The sequence below is a fragment of the Rhinolophus sinicus genome, chromosome 1, assembly GCF_057876585.1.
Source record: "Rhinolophus sinicus isolate RSI-liver-muscle chromosome 1, RSI-T2T, whole genome shotgun sequence".
In the NCBI taxonomy this organism is placed as follows: Eukaryota; Metazoa; Chordata; class Mammalia; order Chiroptera; family Rhinolophidae; genus Rhinolophus; species Rhinolophus sinicus.
In genome coordinates, this window is record NC_142501.1 from 115272180 (window position 1) to 115292374 (window position 20195).

The following is a 20195-nucleotide window of genomic DNA, read 5'->3' on the forward strand; positions in this document are numbered from 1 at the left end:
CATCTGACTGTTCCAATAAGAGAATCAATTTGAAATTTTAAAAATTGAACAATATGACTTAATAATCTAAGAGTATGGTGCAATTTTTAAATCACCCTTTTTCTTTATTTCCTAATAGTCTCGTTTTATATCAACTGGCCTTAAAAATAAAATCATTTTCCACAAAGAATGATTCTCAAAGATCAACTGAGTGATAATAGTGATGGGAACTGAAATATCAAGAAGGAGAGGCAAATCCCACCTTAGTTCCAGAAATCTGAAAATAAAAAAGTACCCGCTGTGAACGGAATAGGGGAATGACGTACAATACGTATATCCAAACGTCATCTGCAGTGAAATGAATTAAGGCATGGTAATCAGTGAATTAACCTGTAAAAACAGATTTAAAAAATGTTTTCTACTACATCCTGTCTTGCTCAGTCTTCAATATCCCAGAATTTTTAGTGTTCTGCTTCACGCTTTTCTACCTCATTCGTGACTATATGAATTTTGAGGCTCAATAATTTTTATCTCCTCTTCTTTTTATTCTCTAGTTTTTCACATGACTTTTGTACTCCTTTATAGATAATAACTCCTGTTAAGATTGATTTTCTTCAACAAGATGTAGACATCCTTTTTAAAAAACTGTTTAAAACAAATTGTGTTTGTTTCCAATCTAGTTGTGGGATGCACAGCTCTGCTCCAAGTCAAATCGTTCTCTTCAATCTACTAGTTATGGCGGGTCCAGCTTACTGACCCATGCGGGAAACGAACCGGCAACCTTGGTGTTATGAGCACTGCACTCTAACCACTGAGCCAACCGGCCACCCACCCACCAGGGGCTCAGCTCCAAGCTCCAGCCATTGTTTTCAATCTAGCTGTGGAGGGTGTACCTAACTGGTGCATGTGGCAATCGAACCAGCGACCTTGGTGTTATGAGCACGATGCTCTAACCATTGAGCCAACTGGCCACCCCACAGATGGAGACATTCTGAAGATGCAGTTTCCAGTTTTGCTGTGAGATCGTCATTCTGAATGAGTAACATAGTATAATTTGGTTACGAAGGAAGTTGACTGAGAATAGTCTAACCCCAAACCAGTATCAACTTTTGAAATCAATTCAGTTGCAATAAAATGTCATCGATACTGTAGCAGAGTCTTAGAATGTGGAACCTTGAATTACTCAGAATGAAGAACGAACATAAAAGCACCAGGAGTCTCAAAAATGCATCCTTTACTGTCATCGACTTTGCCACACGACATCTGCACTTGATTTTCTACTATTTCTTGAATGCTTGTTTCATGTCTTTCTTCTATAAAATGACTATAAGTCACCTCCCAGTTGATAGTCTCTCACCTGTTCCCCATTTTAACTCTCCATAATTTCTTAAGAAGTTGTAGGGAGTTACAAGTAACTCATCCGAGTTACTTCGGCCTCTGTCAGCTACAAATGTTTCATGGCAATTTGAATTGCTTTCCAAGAAGAAATGATTCCCAAGGTTAAGGAGAAATCACATCTCACACTGTGAATGTTTAGTGAGATGAGCGCTACATTTTTTTCACCAACAACAAAAGTCTTAATTCGATAACGCTGTCTCGTAATCCTCTCTTACTTTCCAAGATATACGAGAACATCCTAAACAGCAATAGTAACAACAACAAATCTCCTGGAATTTCAGTGGAACTGAGCAGGGTAGAACTACTTTCCTGTAGATACAATGCTTATTTGGTAAGACGAGGTGAGTGGATATAGTGTTTTTAAAACATGCCTACAAATTCTTGACATTTCTCCATGAAATTCCCTCTCTTTTAATATGTGCTGGCCTTAGTGAGTCACTGGATTCTAGTGCATGGAATAGGGCAGAACTGCTGTGAGAATGCTATGTCTGAGGCAGGAAATGTGATACAGCTTCCATGTGACTTTGTCTCTCGAGAAGCTCGGCCTGAGAACCCAGCCACCAGCTGTGCAGAATGAAGAAGCCCAGGCCACACAGTCAGGCCTCCTATAGATGTTTGCGCTGAGACGGGCCCAGCGGATGTCCCGGGCAAAAGGCCGCTTCAACTGCTACATGTGTGTGTTACAGCCTTTAGATGATTCTCATTCGCAGCTACATGGCCACCCAGCTGATGCCAAGTGGAAAAGAAATGAGCTGGTCTCACAGACCTTCATCCAACTGCATTGCTTTGGAACAAAACAGATGCTGTTTTGAGCCACTAGCTTTTGAGTTGGTTTCTTGAGCAGCAATAAATAACTGGCATTGTTACTGATATTCAAAATGGTGTGAGGCCACAAGGAATGCCATCTAAAGCCTGTAGGAGTGCCTTTGCACCAGGAGGGACGTGGAACCCGAAAGGATGTGGAGAAGAGTGAGAATGACAACCACAGGGCCTCCAAGAGACGCTTCTTGGGGGCTTGCTGGCCCCTGAAGAGGCTGACAGCAAGGGCTTCTCGGCCAGTGAAGAAAATGAGTCTGAAATCTGGATGAAAGGGGACTCTTGCTATGAAGTAACAAAGTAAAATCCATGAGATACATGAGCTAACAAAAGACTATGAACTGTAAAGGAACCAGGACATATTGTGTTCAAATATCTGTTTCCCATTTACAGCCTCTCCCACAGGTCCCGTTTCTGTTTCCCATTTACAGCCTCTCCTAAGGTCCCCACAGGGCAAATCACGCTAAAAGAAAGAAATGGCTTCTGGGTGAAGATCAAATTCCCTGTGCTCCCAGGAGGACATGATATAAGGATGAAGAGAAGAGTGTAAAACTCTTCCTCGAGACCTCAAAAGGGTTAAGGTGGGGCCTTAAATTCCTGGAAGGATCTACAGAGTATAAGAATTTTAAAGGCATGGTCCTGCAACAGCTACAGGAAGCCCAAGAGCTTCTCTCAAAACGATTTATGACGGTGGCTTTTCTAATGGCACGAACCCCAATAACTCACACGCAACGCCAAGCTTTTAGGATGATCAAGTAGCAAACAACCAGCTTGTTACCTTGGACTAATAAAAACCAAGAGAGTGAAAACTAAGAGGAGGCCTGTGGGGCTTAGGCATTCGCGTGGAGGAATGATGCTGAGGAAAGGGCTGCAAGCACAGGTCATTTCTTATGAAAAGCACAGAACAAAGAGCTCACAGGCCACAGCAAAGGGCCATGGAGAAGCCCTGGCAAGGTTACCACTGAGTCCTAATCCAAGAACGGACAGCACACATCAGGCTGTATTTCAGAATTGCTATGGACTAAGGTGCCTTCCACTTTCCATTTCTGCAGGGGAAACTTCAGCAGTCGAGCAGAATGTTGGGTGTGTGGGTGGTAGATAACTTGTCCCTTCCATTCTCATGTTTTCATACTGAAAGGAATTGTCCTCAAGGGGCTTTATCCTAGAAACCAAAAACCAGGCCCTTCATCCCCATTTGCACCAGACTCACATGGTAAAATCTTAGACTCGAACCTGAGCCTGATGCCATAAACTTGAGACTTGTGGGGAGTATTGTGTAGGGATGAGTGTATTTTCCATGTGGGAGGAATATAAAGAATTGTGGACAGTGGATAGATCAAGCTGGTTTTTAAATGTGTCCGTAAATTTTGAAATATTCATTGCATAAAAACAGTCTAATATGGGTCAACATTAGTGACTTGCTCCTAATGAACAGAATATGTTGAAAGAGATTCCGTGTGAATTCCAAGACTCCTTCACAAAGGGCAACACTGCTCCTGTTGGTTATGTCTCTGAGGATCTGAACCTTGGAACCCAGCCCCGTGTTGTGGGGGGCTCGGGCCACAGTGCGAGCCGGCTGTTCAGGTGTGGGTGTCCCTGCTGTCTGCCCCAGCTAGAGTGCCGACCAACAGTAGGCACCAACAACCGGACACATTGCTGAACAGACTTTCAAATGATTCCAGCCACCAGCCACGGAGCTGCCCCAGTTGAAGCTGAGGGGAACAGAGACAGACGGCCCTGGCCACACTCTTCTTAAGTATGGATTTGTGAACCAAATAACTGTGGTTTATTTCAGCCACTCCATTGGGGAGTTAAGGAAAAAATAGACACAACTTCTGGATTATAAAAAGATATAATAAGCAACATAACTTATGCAGTATAAATTACAGACATATCTTCTTTTATTGCACTTTGCTGTAATGCGTTTTGCAACTATTATTATTATTATTATTATTATTATGTTTTACAAATTGAAAGCTTGTAATAATCATGCATAAAAAAATGCTATGCTTTAAAGGACACATTGAAAAACTAAAAAGCAAGCTAATGAAAGGGAGAAATATTTGAAAATCCTGTATGTGATAACTAATTTGTATCTAGGTTATACAAAGATTCTTACAATTCAGCAAGAAAAAGACTATCCAATTTTAATGGGCAATGGAATTGAATAATCAATTCTTCAAGGAAGATATATGAATGGATAATACGCCTGTGAGAAGATTGCTCAGGATCGTTAGTCATCAGAAAAAAATAAATCAAAACCACAATATGGAGCAGAGAGTACACTAGTGGTTCCCTAGGGCTAGGAAGAGTGGGAAGGGCAGACTGGCACACAGTGAAAGCTAACAGGTACAAGGATACTTTCCAGGGTCATGAAAATGTTCTAAAACTGCTTGTGATGACCACTGCATAAAGCTTTGAACACACTAAAAGCACTGCACTGGACAGTTTAAATGAGTGAACTGCATGCTATGTTCAGTATATCTCAATCAAGCTGTTACGAATGAACGGAAGGAAGGAAGGAAGGAAGGAAGGAAGGAAGGAAGGAAGGAAGGAAGGAAGGAAGGAAAGGAAGGAAAAAAGAAACAAAGAAAGAAAGAAAGAAGAAAGAAGCTGATTTGGAGCCAGTGCTTTGGGGGTCATGCAACAGTGTCCTTCTTGGCTTTAGATAACTAGCCAGGGTTGAGACATAGGAGAGGTAATAGAATGCCCTTTTAAAGAAAAATTATATAGAAAAATAGCGGTCTTTTTCACTGCTTCTGTCTATGAAATTAAGGAAAAATCTATATCATACTGCTAAAAGCATTGAGTGGTTTATATTTCCCCAAATTAAGTGATTTTTGGGTTCCAAACGGATTATAAATTACCTTCTGTTTTAACCTATTTTTCTGAATATCCATTTCAGATTGATTGGGTTCTAAATCTCCAAGGACACTAACCTCTCCATTTTGATTGTCATGTAGCATCCTTGTATTCTGAAAGAGTGTCTTCAGTCTGCAGAATTGTAGAAAATGAGTAAGTCAAATTCTTTAAGACAAATATTTAATAATTATTTAAAGAGAGATTATGTCTATCATACAAAATAAACAAACCTATAAATTATGAACCTCTCCTATTTATTCCAGTATAATAGTTTGAGAGCATACTTATTAAATTATAATCTTAAATGAGTAACATAAAACAATTGTGATACATATGATACAGACATCATATTGTAACGATGAAAGGTTCTTATAATTAAAGTATTATTAACATCCGCTTAAGATTGTTAGTATCAAACGTTACCCTATTATTAAATATCAGCTATAAAGCAGAGATCAGTATCAAAGGTGAAGAAGGAAAGTATAATATATGTGGGTGTTTCGAAAAGACAGAAAAATACCATTCGGAGCCTACTGACCACAGTCTACAGGAAGAAAAGAAATCATTCAAAATAGAAAGAGAAACCGGAAGGAAAAATCTGAAGTCAGAGTGGAAAGGAAAGGGGCAGGGCTTTAGAAGAAAGGACACTGGAGAGATAATGTGTAACAGTCTCTTCAAGTCTGTTTTAAGAAGAGATCTTTGCCAGCACAATTTAATAAAATGAGAAGAATCCAAAACAATGCAGAGAAAGACAGTGACATGAGGGAAAATAAACACTGAGGAGAATCAGAGAAAAACTTCATTCAGTTTGCAGCAAGGGCACGCCACGTGCGGGCTTCCCAGATGTTGGGAAACTTCCATTATTATCTGAGTGAGACGATTACTCATCTCATTCTTCTTTAGGTTATACATCTGGTTTGGTATGTATGACATGTTTTATAACTGAAAAAAGTAGAAAGAACACAGAAGCCAAATCAATAACACTTCTGATGATGTTAAACAAAACCACAGATAGGTTTTTAGACATTAAACTGTTAGAATGCCGAAGGGAAGAACACTATTAAAGAAGGAAAGATTACCAAAGAGAGCAAAGACATCTTGCAGAAATAAAGATTCAAGGGAGACCAGGAAGAGCGCAGTTGACAGTATATGCAAAAGACACTGTCATTACAGTTATAGGAATCATTAAAGAGTAGGTATAACATTTTGGCATTCACACAAGTTTGATTGTGCTGTGAGTTTCTGAAGTAAATTTTTAAGTAGGATAATGTGTTTAACTATGAAAATTACAGATATGAAATACATTTGTACTTAGGTTTTCATCAAGGAAGAGTTATAGTTAAATAGTAATTAATGGTTGACATGATCTGAAATATCAAAACCTTACCTGGTAACCTCTTTCTCTAATCCATCATTTGTCTTCTTGTGTTGATTCAAATCATATTGCAGAGATTCTGTTAACTTCTTATAGTACTCTAATTGTTTCTTTCCATCCTGAGACTTTGAAAAACATTTTTAAAGAAAGTTAGTTTTGAAAATCTAGAGATTCACTTTTCTTTCTCTAAAAGATTATTCCTCATGAGTTCATTAGTAATATGTGTAGACAGGTGTATAAAATGTAGTTTATAAACCTGATGCCAGTAAGGACAGATTTCAAAAACAATGACTTTTCTTAAAACAGCTCAAATTGATTTTACAGTGTCATCATTGGTTTCCTGGAATTTAAATTGCCAAACTTTCTTAAAAACAGAGGTTTTCACATGTAAAAATACTAAGTGTTAAACCTGATTTAAATAGTGGCTTATTTACATTTCGGTTTGTAGAAATGCCTCCAGAGACATTTTCATCTACAGCTCAAGATTTTCCAGGGTTTATGGAATCACATTTTTCTACGATAATCACTGAAACTTCCCTGCAGTCCACCTTACATTATTGTGATCATCTGACGTGAGCATCAGATGAAGACTCTCATTCTCTGTAAGCGTTCTTCCATAGGTTTCAATTTCTCCGTTTCTAGTAAATATTTTTCTCTTTAACTAAAGTTCATCTCCTCTATGTTATATGAAAACAAAACTGTTTCTTGATTCCTGTGACTTTTTCTGTCATCCTGTTTTTCTCCTTGGACTCTAACCCTCTTTAATGTGTGGCCTCATCCCCAGGTCCATATTTTCGCCACTTATTCTCTTCTTTTACAGAAGAATCTGACTTTCTGCCCTTATAACTGCGCTAAAACAGTTTTCAGGGTCATCTCTTTCTTTAGTCCTTATCCTGCTTTACTTCTTCGCAGCAACTGATGAGGATGCCCACACCCTTTCTGTGGTCTTCTCAGCCCAACTCTTTTCTAAACAGCAGCCCTGATAGTCAGTCCTTGACCCTTTTCTATTCCTCTTTTTAAATGCTCTCAGCTCCCTACATCCCAGTGCTTCAAACCACATTCCCTCATCTACAGTGGCAGCCCTCACCCCCTTACTGAGGTCTTCTGTACGTTCCTTTTTCCCCTCGAGTCCCTCATAGACAGCGCCCTCAACCACACACTCATAAACCATGACTTGCTATGGATCGGCTCATCTTGTACATTTTACGGGGATTCTTACCACTGTTACTGTGAGCGTAGCGTTATTTTCAGATCTTGGCAGCTCCTCACCCTTAGGATGCTGACCAGCATACTTTGTCCTGCTTTTCTCTCAGAATGCATAAGTTTTTCATAAGCTTCACATTGTCCGCTATTCACCTTTCCATGTTTGTTTGCTCTTTTGAATAACTTCCTATTCCTTGGGACCTGACCTGACCTGACCTGACCTATGGAAGTGTTCTGAAATTCCTTTCACAAGTACACCCCTTATCTTGTTGGAAGGCTTGTCAGCTGGAACTACCCTTTCTTCCCAGTCCAGATGCTTCCTCTCAACATTGTGTGAATCAAATATCTTAACCCCGGTAATATCTCACCTGGGGGGAATCCTGAGATGAGAGTCTTCTAGAGAAAGAGGGCTATTGATTGAATTCGTTGAAACCTGTCGTAATTAAACTTTTGATTTACACGGTAGAGCTTATGGTGGCTGATAATTCTGTGGCGATGCTAATTACTTCCCCTAGGAATCTATAGTCGCTCATTATTTTGGTATTGTAAGGGACTGTTAGCATGAGAACTGCTACTTTAGCATAAGAACTGCTACCTTAAAGTTAAGATAGGGTTAACAGCCCTGAGCTTAAAATAACCTAATGGCCTAATTGTTATGTGAGACCAGATGCCTAACAGCTTATCTCCTGTTCTCTGAAGAAGCAATGGAGGCTTTTGTAGTTTATCTATAAACTAACTCTTTGAAGCACAGCTCAACGTGCACTCTCTAAGCATAGCTCAACCTGCACTCCCTAAGACTGAAAAAAATGACTTAATGCCTTAGCTATGTGAGAATTGTAGGTTAACCTGTACTCCCTAAAACTACGGAAAATTACTGAGTGCCTTAGAAACGATATAAAAACCCTTAGCTTTAAGGGCTGGGGGTCCTTGTTAAAACCCGCTGCGTCGGGCAGAGACGGGGACCCCAGCTAGCTGGAAATAAACCTCGCTGTGTAACTTGCATTATCGTGTCCTCTGTCTGTCTGAGGGGGGGCGATTCCAGGACTTAACAGTATAAGCTTAATCAGTTTTAGGTATGCTTACAATAAATTTTTCGATTTTTTGACATTCAGTATTATTTTACATTAATTTCATGTGTACTGCACAGTGGTTAGAATTTATATAATTTAAGAAAGTGATCCCCCTGACTCGTGCAGCACCCACCTGGCACTGTACGGAGTTATTGTGACAGTATTAACTATATTCCCTATGCTTTACATTACATCCCCATGACTATTTAGGAACTACCAATTTGTACTTCTTACTGCCTTCACCTTTAGCACCCTGCTCCTAACTCCTCTCCCATCTATCACCCTAAATTATCGCGTACTCATCTGATGCCATGCGTTGCTATTACAATATTATTAATATATTCCTTATACTATACCCTGGATCTCCATGACTAGTTTGTAACAACCAATTTGTACTTTTTAATCTCTCCCCTTTTAACCCACTTCACGAACCCCCTTCCAGCTGGCAACCAACAAACTATTCTTTGTATGTATGAGTTTTTTTTCTGTTTGTTCTGTTCTTAAATTCCACTGATAAGCAAAATCACATTGCATCTGTATTTCTCAATTTGACACACTCCACTCAGCACAACACCCTCCAGGTCCATCCATACCGCCACAGATGACCAGAACCCATTTCCTTCCATGGCCAAGCAATATTCCATTGCATGTATGTATCATCTCTTCTTCATCCATTCATCCATTGATAGGCCGCATGCACATCTTGGCCATTGTAAGGAATCCTGCAGTGAACATACTGATGTACACATCGCCTCGAATTAGCATTTTTCGGTTTCTTTGGATAAATACTCTGAAGTGGGATATCTGGGTCATTCTTTGACTCTTGTGATAGCCTTTGTTTAAAAGTCTATATTGTGTGATATAAGCATTAGTCCCACAGCTTTTTAAATTTCATGTTGTTTTCGTGAAATATCTTTTTCCATCCCTTTATTTTCAGTCTCTGTGTCTTTTGATCTGAAGCCAGTCTATTGTAGGGAACATATGTAAGGATCTTATTTTCTTATCTTTCAGCCACCTTGCGTTTTGACTGGAGCATTTAATCCATTTACACGTAAAATAATTGTGCGTAGATACATAGTTACTGCTATTTTATGATTGATATTTTTGTTTTTCCTTTTTTGTTCCTTTTAAAGAAGTCCCTCTAATGTTCCTTATAATACTGGTTTGGTACTGATGAACTCCTTTAGTTTTTGTTTTGTTTTGTTTTTTTCTCCAGAAAGCTCTTTATCTGTCCTATGACACTTAATTATAGCTTTGCTGGGTAGACAAATCTTAGCTGTAGGCATGTCTTCATCACTTTGAATATTTCTGCCAATCCCTTCAGGCCCACGAAGTTGCTCTTGAGAAATCAGCTGCTACTCTTATGGGTGCTCCTTTACAGATTACTAAGAGCCTTTTTCTTGCTGTTTTCAAAAGTCTTTATTTGCATCTAAACTTTGGCATTTTAATTTTGACGTATCTTGGTATGGGCCTGTTTGGGCTCATCTTCTTTGAAACTCTGTGATTTCTGGGCTTATATGTCCATTTCCTTCACCAAGTTAGGGAAGTTTTCAGACATTATTTCTTCAAGTACATTTTGAACCCCTTCATTTCTTTCTTCTTCTCGTACTACCCGTATGATGAGACTGTTGTTATGCTTGACATTCTCAGAGTTCCCTTAAGCTATCCTCATAGTTTGGATTCTTTTTGCTGGTCTCATTGGGTAGTCTCTGCTACCATAGCTTCTAAATCGCTCATGCGATTCTCTGCTTCATCTAATCAGTTTTCATTCCCTTGAAGACATTCGCTTTTTCAGTTATTTTATTCTTCACTTATGACTGGTTCAATTTTTTTGTTTTCTATCTTCATTTTTGTGTTTCCTATCTGTTAGTTGAAGTTCTCCTTGAGGTCACTGAGCATCCTAACAACCAGTGTTTGGAACTCTGCATCTGCTAGATTGCTCTTCTCTATCTTGCTCAGTATTTTTCTGGAGGTTTGCTCTGTTCTTTTATTTGGCATACGTTTCTTTGACTCCCCATTTTGGCTTCCTCCCAGTGTTTGTTTCTATGTATTTGGTAGGGCTGCTGTGTCTCCCAGACCTATTGGAGTGTCCTCATGTAGTAGGTGTCCTGTGGGGCCCAGTGGCACGTACTAGCTGTTAACTAGAGCCGGGTGCTATAGGAGTGTCCTTTGTGTGGGTTGTCTGTACTCTCACGTTGTAGTGCAGCCTTGGTTGCTGTTTGCATGTCAATGGGAGGTATTGATTGTCAGACTGTTTGGTTGAGGACTGACCATGACTACAGTGGAGGAGCTGTTTTTGCAGGGGCTGCCCCTATAGAGCAGGATTCGCTGTAGCATGGCACTGGTGTCTACCCTGTATACACTTTGGTTGTATCTTCCTGGCAGGCACCCCGGTGATGCTCCCGCTCTGTCCAAAGATGGCCTCCAAGTATGTCAGCCCTAGGGACTCCTGGAAGCGGCCCGGCCACAGGCCTAGTTCAGCTGCAGCCTGTGTCCTGCCCAGGGCTACCTAGCTTGACCACAAAGCAGGATGCAGATGGCTGCCACCCGCACCGGCTTTGGAGGTGCCTGAAGAGTTCCAGTTGTGAACCACAGCCAGCTTCCACTAGTGCCATCTTGGGTCTGCACAGCAAGAGGTAAAGGTCAGCTGAAGCCACACACTGCTTGTTTGGGTTTTGTGAAAATTTGAGAGGTTTTAGGAAAGTCTGCAGCACGAGCCAAGACAGGATGTTTTTTTTTTTTTTTTTGGAAACACCACTGGAAGCAGCTTGGATTTGCTCCCTAGTTAGGTGGGGCAGGTTCTCAGGGATTCACCAGGGTGGGATGGACATTGTTAGCCACGTTGATGTAGACTCAAGAGATGGCGGCTCCCATGTCTCACACCACAACGGGTGATGGATCAGTTCAGAAAGAATGGATTCTACAAGCACCTCTGTGTGGGAGAAAGCTCCCTTCCAGCCGTCAACCTAAAGCCAGAAAACGTATTTCCTTTCCTTATGTCCCTGACATCTTTTGAACTACTGCCCAGAGTTGGAGCTCAGAGCAAGTGAGTCCCTCAGTTAGTAATCCCATTCCCAAGTCCTTTAAGAGAATTGACTGGGACTCTAGCCATCCTTCATCTCACCCAGCCACTGGTTTCCACACCCAGAAGTTATGGGGACATCTCTCTCCAGCACTGGAATCCTGGGCTAGGATGCCTGGTGTGGAGCTGGGACCACTTGCACCTCCAGGTGGACCACCGCATCCACGATATCCCTCCCGATTTTTAACAGTCAAACAGGGGTCTGGCATCAGCTTGTTCTGTTTTTCTGCCCCTCCTACCAGTTTCGAGGTGACTTCTTCTGTATGTCCTTAGTGGTAGGACGACTTTGGTTGAACTAGACTTCAGGTGATGCTCAGTGATGATTGTTCTGTAGTTTAGTTGTAATTTTGATGTGGTCATGAGAGGAGGCAAGCATGGCATTTACCTACTCTGCTATCTAGACCACAAATCCCCAATTTTTCAATTTTTGATACTTCAATAGATTTCTTTATAAAACTGCCATGTGACAACTCCTGGAACTAACATTCACGTAAGACTCCTTTTCAACACATTATCATGTCACTCATATGAAAAGTATGCTAACGTAATGTGACTTAATTGACAGGAAGTCTAGACAAAAATTTTTTTCAAAGTTTCTTTGGCCACAAAAAGGACCATCAGCACAATCTTCTGTTTCCCTTGATGGGCATGTCTGTCTAATGAAATTGCTTAGACCTGGCTACTGTGACTGAAATACACCAGCTGGAAGGTACATCTACGTCATTGGTCCACCACAGGGGTCACAATGCGATCTTAGGATGGGAAATCCTAGGGAGCCTCTCCTCCAGAGGACAGGAGGATGTCAGGGGAATGTTGTTCTGCTTAGGAAACAGTGATACAGTTTTCCCTGTCCATCGGGAAATTGTCATCCTGGATGACACATCAATCTTTTCTGACATCGAACTGTTAAATCTTTAAAAGCGTATGATTAACTCAAGTGAATGGAAAAAGATTAGTTTCTAAACTTGCAAAGCTAGGAGCACTATGTTACTATGTAAGGCCTTGATTGGACATTCATTTCTACTTTTACACTTGCATCTGTTTTCTTTTTCAAAATCCAACAAAGAGAAAAGTATATTCTTTTCAGGAAACATTTGCACAATGACCCAGTATTCTTTAATGATGAAGAAAACAAATTAGAACATTAAAAGTAATTTGTTCTCCAAATCTCACTAAAGGGTTTACATTTCAAGGGAAATTCAGAATTCTGGATCAAATCCTTACTCAAATGCCTGGACTCAAACAGATATTTGTAGTCCGATGTTTGTGACAGCATAATTAGCAACAGCCAAAAGTTGGAAAAACCCAAATGTTGGACAAACGAAACGATAAATGAAACGTGGTATACATCAAATATTGCCTTTAGACTATCGCAATCTTTTTTTATAAAATTCTTACCACAAAAATCATTAATTTTATGAACTGAGATTTCTTTCTCTGTGGAGAGGAATTACATTACTCCCAGCAAGTAGTATCAACATGGATACGGTACTTTTATTAACGAGACTGTTCTTATTGTCTAAAATAGTATTATATGCTACTATGACAGACATAAAAATTCCTTTGCAGTATGACAGAAATGAAGAGACTAACTTACCAAGCTTGTACCTGACAGGTTCCTGCGAAGGTGTTCGATTATGCCCTCTAGCTTTTTATTTATCGTTTTTATGACAGCATTTTGAGTTTCAAGCCTAAAGTGAATATTTTGACATAATTATTCTCACACATTGACTTTAAAGCATACCACATAATCTCTGAACAAATATCTGAAGGTGCAACTACATAAAATCTTACAAATTCAAAAGCGCATGATTTGGCAATTGTGCCATTTTTCTAGTTGTGAATTGTGGACAATGTGCAAAAGTAGAGATAATGTACACAAATTACTCTTTTCAAGGTAGCTCAAAGCTGACATTTTGACCCAGCTTCACACTCATGTGTTTATTGTTATAACTGATCTAATTGTCATAATACACTACACGTCTGCTTTATAAATACTCAAGGTACTTTCTGTGCTGCTTTAAATTATACCTTTGCACATGATCTTGGATCTTCTCGGTACATTGCGCATCCTCTGCATGTCGGGCACTTGCTTCTTGCTGCTAAAATAAAGAAAAAGTGATGTTGAAGTACTGATGATCTATGACATCTGACAATTAAGTTCGCAAACTTGTTGCATGATGTTGCTCCCCTTTTTTTTTTATATGTGTGAGGGATTGTTCATTATGAATTTCTACCAACTGGACAAACAGTTAACCAAGTTTACTCTTTGGAAGTGCTGAAACGGTTGTGTGAAAAAGTTAAGACGGCCTGAACTTTTAGCCAACGACTCATTGCTCTTGTATCACGACAATGCACCAGCTCACATGGCGCTGTCCGTGAGGGAGATTTTAGCCTGTAAACAAATAACTGTATTACAACACCCTCCCTACTCACCTGATCTGGGCCCCAATGACTAAATATGTCATTACCCAAAGATAAAGAAAATATGGAAAGGAAGACTATTTGATGACATTCAGGACATCAAGGGTAATATGATGACAGCAATGATGGCCATTCCAGAAAAAGAGTTCCCAAATTGCTTTGAACTGTGAACTAGGTGGTGGCAGCGGTGCATAGCTTCCCAAAGGGACCTTTGTGACTGTAGTGATAGTCAGCAAGGAGGTATGTAGCACTTTTTCTAGAATGAGTTCTCACACTTAATTATCATACCTTGTAGTACAAATGACCTGAGAAGTCACACATACTGTATTCCAAGCATCCCATCAACTCTAATTTTAAATATTCACGTACGTGAATTACCAGCCTATTCCAGGGAGTTTGAAAGCTAACAGGCTACTCTTGGGGGCAGTCAGACAGTTCATGGAATAGTTTGAGGGGCAGTAATTAAACAAGAGCAAAATGCCTGGGCTTTTATCCCAAGTCCATCAGTTATTAGCTGGGTGACCTTGAGCAAAATACTTAAATATTTTGGGTCTCAGTTTCTTCATGTATAAAATGAGACAATAGTGGCATCTACCTCACTGGGATATGGGGAAGATTAAATTAGGGAACATATGTAATAGAAAAGGACACGGCACACAGTAAAATCAAAGGGTTTGCAGTTAGCATTATTAGTGTTGCTGTATTTTAAGTTCTAATACAATTTGATATTTACATGGATGGGATGCCAATGGAAGTGGTCTGTTACACCAGTTACAGTGAAATCATTCATCAAACTATTGGCAATGTCAGCAAATGGGGAGCATTAAGCCCGGAATAGAACCCCAGTACTAAAATCCTTTTACCAATTCCACTAGCCAACAGTACATTTTCTCTGCTTGTAATAATTTATACGTTACTATGTCTCTGTACCACTCAGTGGGTAATGAGTAAGGACTGCAATGCAAATACCACCTCCTGGATTGAGCATACAATTTACATGACCATGAGAGGCAGGGTAAAGCCACTGACATGGAAATAACGGACTCTAGTGCCAAACCCAACTTCCCAAATCAATTCATTCCCAGCAACTGATTAGGTTGGGATGTGTTAGCAAGCACTCAGAAGAGTAGATGAAAGCACCATGCTCTGGCAGATCAGAAAAGGCATCCTCAGAACTGTACAGTAAGAACGTGCTATCAATCTGTACACCCTGTCTGGCTGCAGAGAGGAAGGGCTGGTTCCCTGTTATTTTATTTTTTTTATTTTCATGGAGGGGGGAAAACGACCATTTCATTGAACAATTTTCTATTAGATTCGTGCTTTCAATTTTATACATAATTGTGAGAAATACTTTCAGAATACAAGTTTAATTATATCAATGTCTCCAAGGGGAAGTATTGGTTTGGTATAAAATATTTAATTTTATCCTAACAACTGTTAAAGAAAACATTTTCAATTTATGCAAGGATAGGTGCCATCATATCAAATACTATTTCCCCTTAGACAAACTTATACTTAGAAAGACAGAATTCTCTTTCATGAAAAATTAAAACTATGTCAAATTTTGGGCTTGATTGCTCTGCACAGACTATCTGACAAGTTCTGAGGAACATGAGTTCAATGAGAATTGGAACAGTCAGAGAAAGCTTCACGGAGAGGTGAGACTGGGAGCGAGAAATCCGGGGGCAGGGAAATCAAAACATTGGCTCCCCCATAGCTTGTCAACTCGTGTTCATAGCAGAATTATTAACAGTCAAAAAGTGGAAACAACACAAAGTCCCATCAACTGATGAATGGGTAAGTATTTTGTCCACAAAGTGAAGTAATGTTGGGCAATAGGAAGAAATAGCTAACAATTGATATGTGCCACAACACGGTTGAACCCTGGAAATGAGATGTTACGTGAAAGAAGCCAGTCACAAAGGACCTCGTATCTTGTGATTCCATTTACATGAAACATCCAAAATAGGCAAATCTATAGAGACAGAAAGTAGATTGGTGGTTGCCTGAGGCTGGGAGAGACAGGAAGACGGGTGACAGCTAAGTGATGTGGGGTTTCTTTTGGGGGTCATGGAAATGTTCTATAATTGTGGTGATAGTTCCACAATTCTCTGAATGTAACAAGAGACATTGAATTGTATATTTTAAATGGCTGAAATATGATATGGGAATTGCATCCCAATGAAGATTAAAAAGAAAAAAAACAATAGTAAATCTAGATTATTTTCTTAATTCTCTATTGTGGGTGTGCATAATATAATGATCTACGTATTTCTATACTTTTAAAATATTTCTAAAATGAAAACAAAATGAAGGAAATGCCTACTTCAACTGGTTTGTATAATGAACTTTCTGTACAAGTCAGTCTGAAGTCCATGAAACATATGCCAATGCTGTAACCGTTCACAAAAGCGATGATAAGAAATAAGACAAATGTCTGAATTGTGCTAGTAAACATTATCTTCTGATCTTAAATGGCTGCTCATCGTGGTCATGGACCTATCACTACAAAAGATTGTTTAGTAGGAAAAAAGTCTCTCGATTTCTATGAGGAACTCTGCCTATTTCTCAACGTTACCAAGGGTATAGACTACAAACACATACAATGCAAATAGCAGGATGGAAGCCAGAATTTAAGGAAGAAGTGCATTATAAAGATAATAAAATTATAATAAATTAAGTACAAGGAAAACACAAAAGAGAGCTGCCTTGAAAATCAGCATCCTAAAACACTTTATATTAATCAACTATCGATGAACTGTTGACAGGTTACATTTCACACATACCTGACTTGGGAGTTGCTCTAATGTCTTGAAATCCTGCCTCTCAGCTTCTGAATTCATATGCTGATGTGATCTAACCTGCAGTGAAGCCTCTGACTTAGGCAGTTTTTTTATGGTGTCCGGTAGCTCTCGTTGAAGTTGTCTCCCAACCACCTAGGAAGATGATTCTGTTAGTGATTTTATAATCCCATCTATTAAATTACGTTAAAATTCGCTAACTCTAACATATTAATACAATACATAGCTTGAAAAAGATCACCCCACGCATCAGTTCACCTTCTTTTCTTCTTTTGGACAAATTCTGTTTACTGAATCTGGGTAAGACACAGAAGGTGTGATCCTGCTGCCCACTCACTATTACGTAGGTTACTTGAACAACAGATTCAGCCCCACTCTCCACTTCCCCTGATGAAGCTGCAAAGCTTAACAATCTCCTGACATCTCAAGGGGAGCTAGGTATGTCGGTGGGACTAGTGGTAGTCAATTCTACATTGTGGAATGTTTTCCCCCTTTTTTATCACAGGTTTAAATTGACTTCACAGGTCCTCACGTATGCAGTCCACTGCTCACAACCTTCCAACAGATTCCTGTATCTTAGAAGAAAAGCGACTCATTCCACTGGTCTTCAGGGCCCCAGGTAACACGGCCTGGACCTCCCTTCCTGCTACACATGAATCCTGCCACCCCTCACTCGTCTGAAAATGGAGACCCAATGCCAAATTAATAAATCAGAGACCGCTGCAATTCTCTTTGAAATGGACAAACTTCTGTCCAAATGATAGTAAATGGGCCTTGCGATGAGAAATATGAATTTGTAAAAATATTCAGAGACTATTATTCATAGCAGTGGGAAGATTAAATCAAGTAGAGTTTTGATAGAACTCCTCACATTTGTCCCAAATTATGATTTAATGAAAAATTAGCTGCCTTTAAAGAGGTCACAGTTCATAAGAATACATTATTTGAGACTGAAATAGTTCCAATTTATATCAAATTGACATGAATAAAAACAAAATTATACCAACTGAAACGTGGAAGAAACTACTGAGGGAAAGGGACAGCATCTACACTTCAGTTCATGGGGGAAATCTAGAATTAACTGTCTAGGTAATCCACTTAATTGAACCCTTATCTCTAAAAACTCTGTTTGCATAGGAGCATTTCCATTTATCTGCTTCATAATGGTACTGCAATGTGGTAACACAAAGATGAAAATTATTAGTGAAGCGGTCTAAGACTAAATCATTCATATCAATGTGTATCTATTAATAATTTATACCTTAAAATTTCATAGTCAACACAATGCCTTTACTCACAGGAAAGCACCTCACAGGTCTAAGTTTTATTGGCTGGATACAATGTATGCTTTTAAGCTGTTAGAGCAAATACATTTGTAATCTATGTATTTTTAATATTCAGCTAGTTTGCAACATTCAGCCATCATTAAATATTTGAACACTGAATTTTCTTCCAGGAAATTTGAAAACTATCTTTCTGGATACTTACTTCTCTTTCTGATTTATCCTTTTCATACTGGCACATTCTTCCATTCAAGTGATTCAATTTGTTGACAAAATCCTGATGTTCCTCTTTCAACATACGATCTTGTTTTTCAAATACAGCTTGAAGCGCTTTTTTGAGCTGCTGAAGCTGCTCTTGAATATTCATTCCTGAGTTTTCCTTATTGTCACTTTTGTTGAACGCATCACCCAGTTGCCGTGGAAGAAGCATCTTTCCACTTTGCAGGTCAGAACCTTTCTCCTTTGGGGAGTCCGGCTCTCCAGTATATGTGCTCACTTTTCCTTGTTTCCTTTGATGCACGTGTTCAATTTTTTCCTCTTGACACTGAGTTTGGTTTGGGTCTTTCAGTACAGGTTCAAAAACCAATGTCCTTTCTCTGACAGCATATCTAGTGTGAGGGAGCTCAGTGTCTAAGCTATTGGATTTACTTTGAGCTTTAGAAAGTTGCTGAAAAAGAATCTCAGTGTTTTCTTTTAGGTTACACCTAGCAAACCTGATTTTGTCCATGAAATGCAAGCATTCATCTCTTAATCCCTGGAAAGCATTTCGTAGGTATCTTATTAATTGCTTATAAAGCTCATAATAATGGAGAGAAGCACTAGCCAGCATATAAAGGTCGGATTCCGCTTCTATTTTCAATCTTTCTTTGCTTCGACTTTCATTCTCCAGTTGAGAGTTCAGCATTGTATTCTCGGCTGTTGGAACATTAAGCTGTCTGTTATATTCAAATATTGTTTTTGTTAGTGTTTTGTCATTCAGTTTTATCGTCTTTTGAAGACGGTCATCCTTTTGTTTTACATTTGCAGTGTCCTCAAAGTATTTTTTTTCCATTTCCTGATTCTGAGGTTTCAGTGTGTCCAGTTGCAGTCTTAGTATGGCGATTTCATCCCGCAACATCTGATTCTCACGCAACAGGTCTTTTTCTTTTTCGCAACTCTCAGAAACCTAAGTAAAACAAAGGAGACTTGTAGCTAGCACTCAATGAAACGGCATATCATGATATCGTCTGAAATTAAAGAAGAACCTAAATGTTTATATAATGAAAAGGTTGCAATAAGTGGATATCCCATTGGAAAAATACAACATTGAATGCAAACCTCCAACTTTATACAAGCATAAATTCCCCAAAGTTAAAAAAAATTTAATGTAAGATGCTGAATCCATGAAAGTGAAAAAGAGAATTTTAAAATCATAAGAGAATTTTAAGAGTCTCAGAACTGGAAAGGCAGCAAACCCAGAAGGCATGAAATAAAAGAGTAAGAAGTTTGACTACATTTTAAAATAGAGGTTACCGTCTGAATATAAACCTATCCCACAGTGAGAGTATTCACTCTGCATATATTTGGACTGATTACATTTCCTAGAATTTTTTTTCCAAGAATACTCAAAAAATATTTTACTTTTCTAATATTTTCAGAGTCACCTATGAGATTAAATCTACTAATCACTGATAAATCTAGGCATTGCGCTAAGCACTTCTTTATACATCAATGAACTCATTTCGTTATCACAATCTCAAACAGAATGATTAAAAAGAGGAGCAAGGTCAGGATTTTCCCCAGGACTTTGGACTCTACAATAGTATGCTTGCTGCTCTTCTAGTGTAAACATATAAATTCAAAAGACGCCTTAGATTTCAAAATACTCAGGGAAAATAAGCTAAAAATTATAGAGCTCTTCTT

The 20195-nt window shown here is 39.1% G+C and overlaps 1 protein-coding gene across 1 annotated transcript; it reads right to left on the minus strand.

Annotated features, from left to right (window-relative positions):
* Window positions 1-2769: 2769 nt before the first annotated feature.
* On the minus strand, window positions 2770-19460 carry LOC148759240 (ankyrin repeat domain-containing protein 26-like). The gene is made up of 6 exons (XM_088793613.1): window positions 18499-19460; window positions 16996-17145; window positions 13817-13887; window positions 13383-13476; window positions 6443-6555; window positions 2770-2800 (listed from the first exon to the last, which is right to left on the minus strand). Exons 1-6 carry the CDS (start codon window positions 19408-19410, stop codon window positions 2770-2772), a joined length of 1371 nt encoding a protein of 456 aa, XP_088649739.1. The 5' UTR covers window positions 19411-19460.
* Between the last annotated feature and the right edge of the window lie 735 nt (window positions 19461-20195).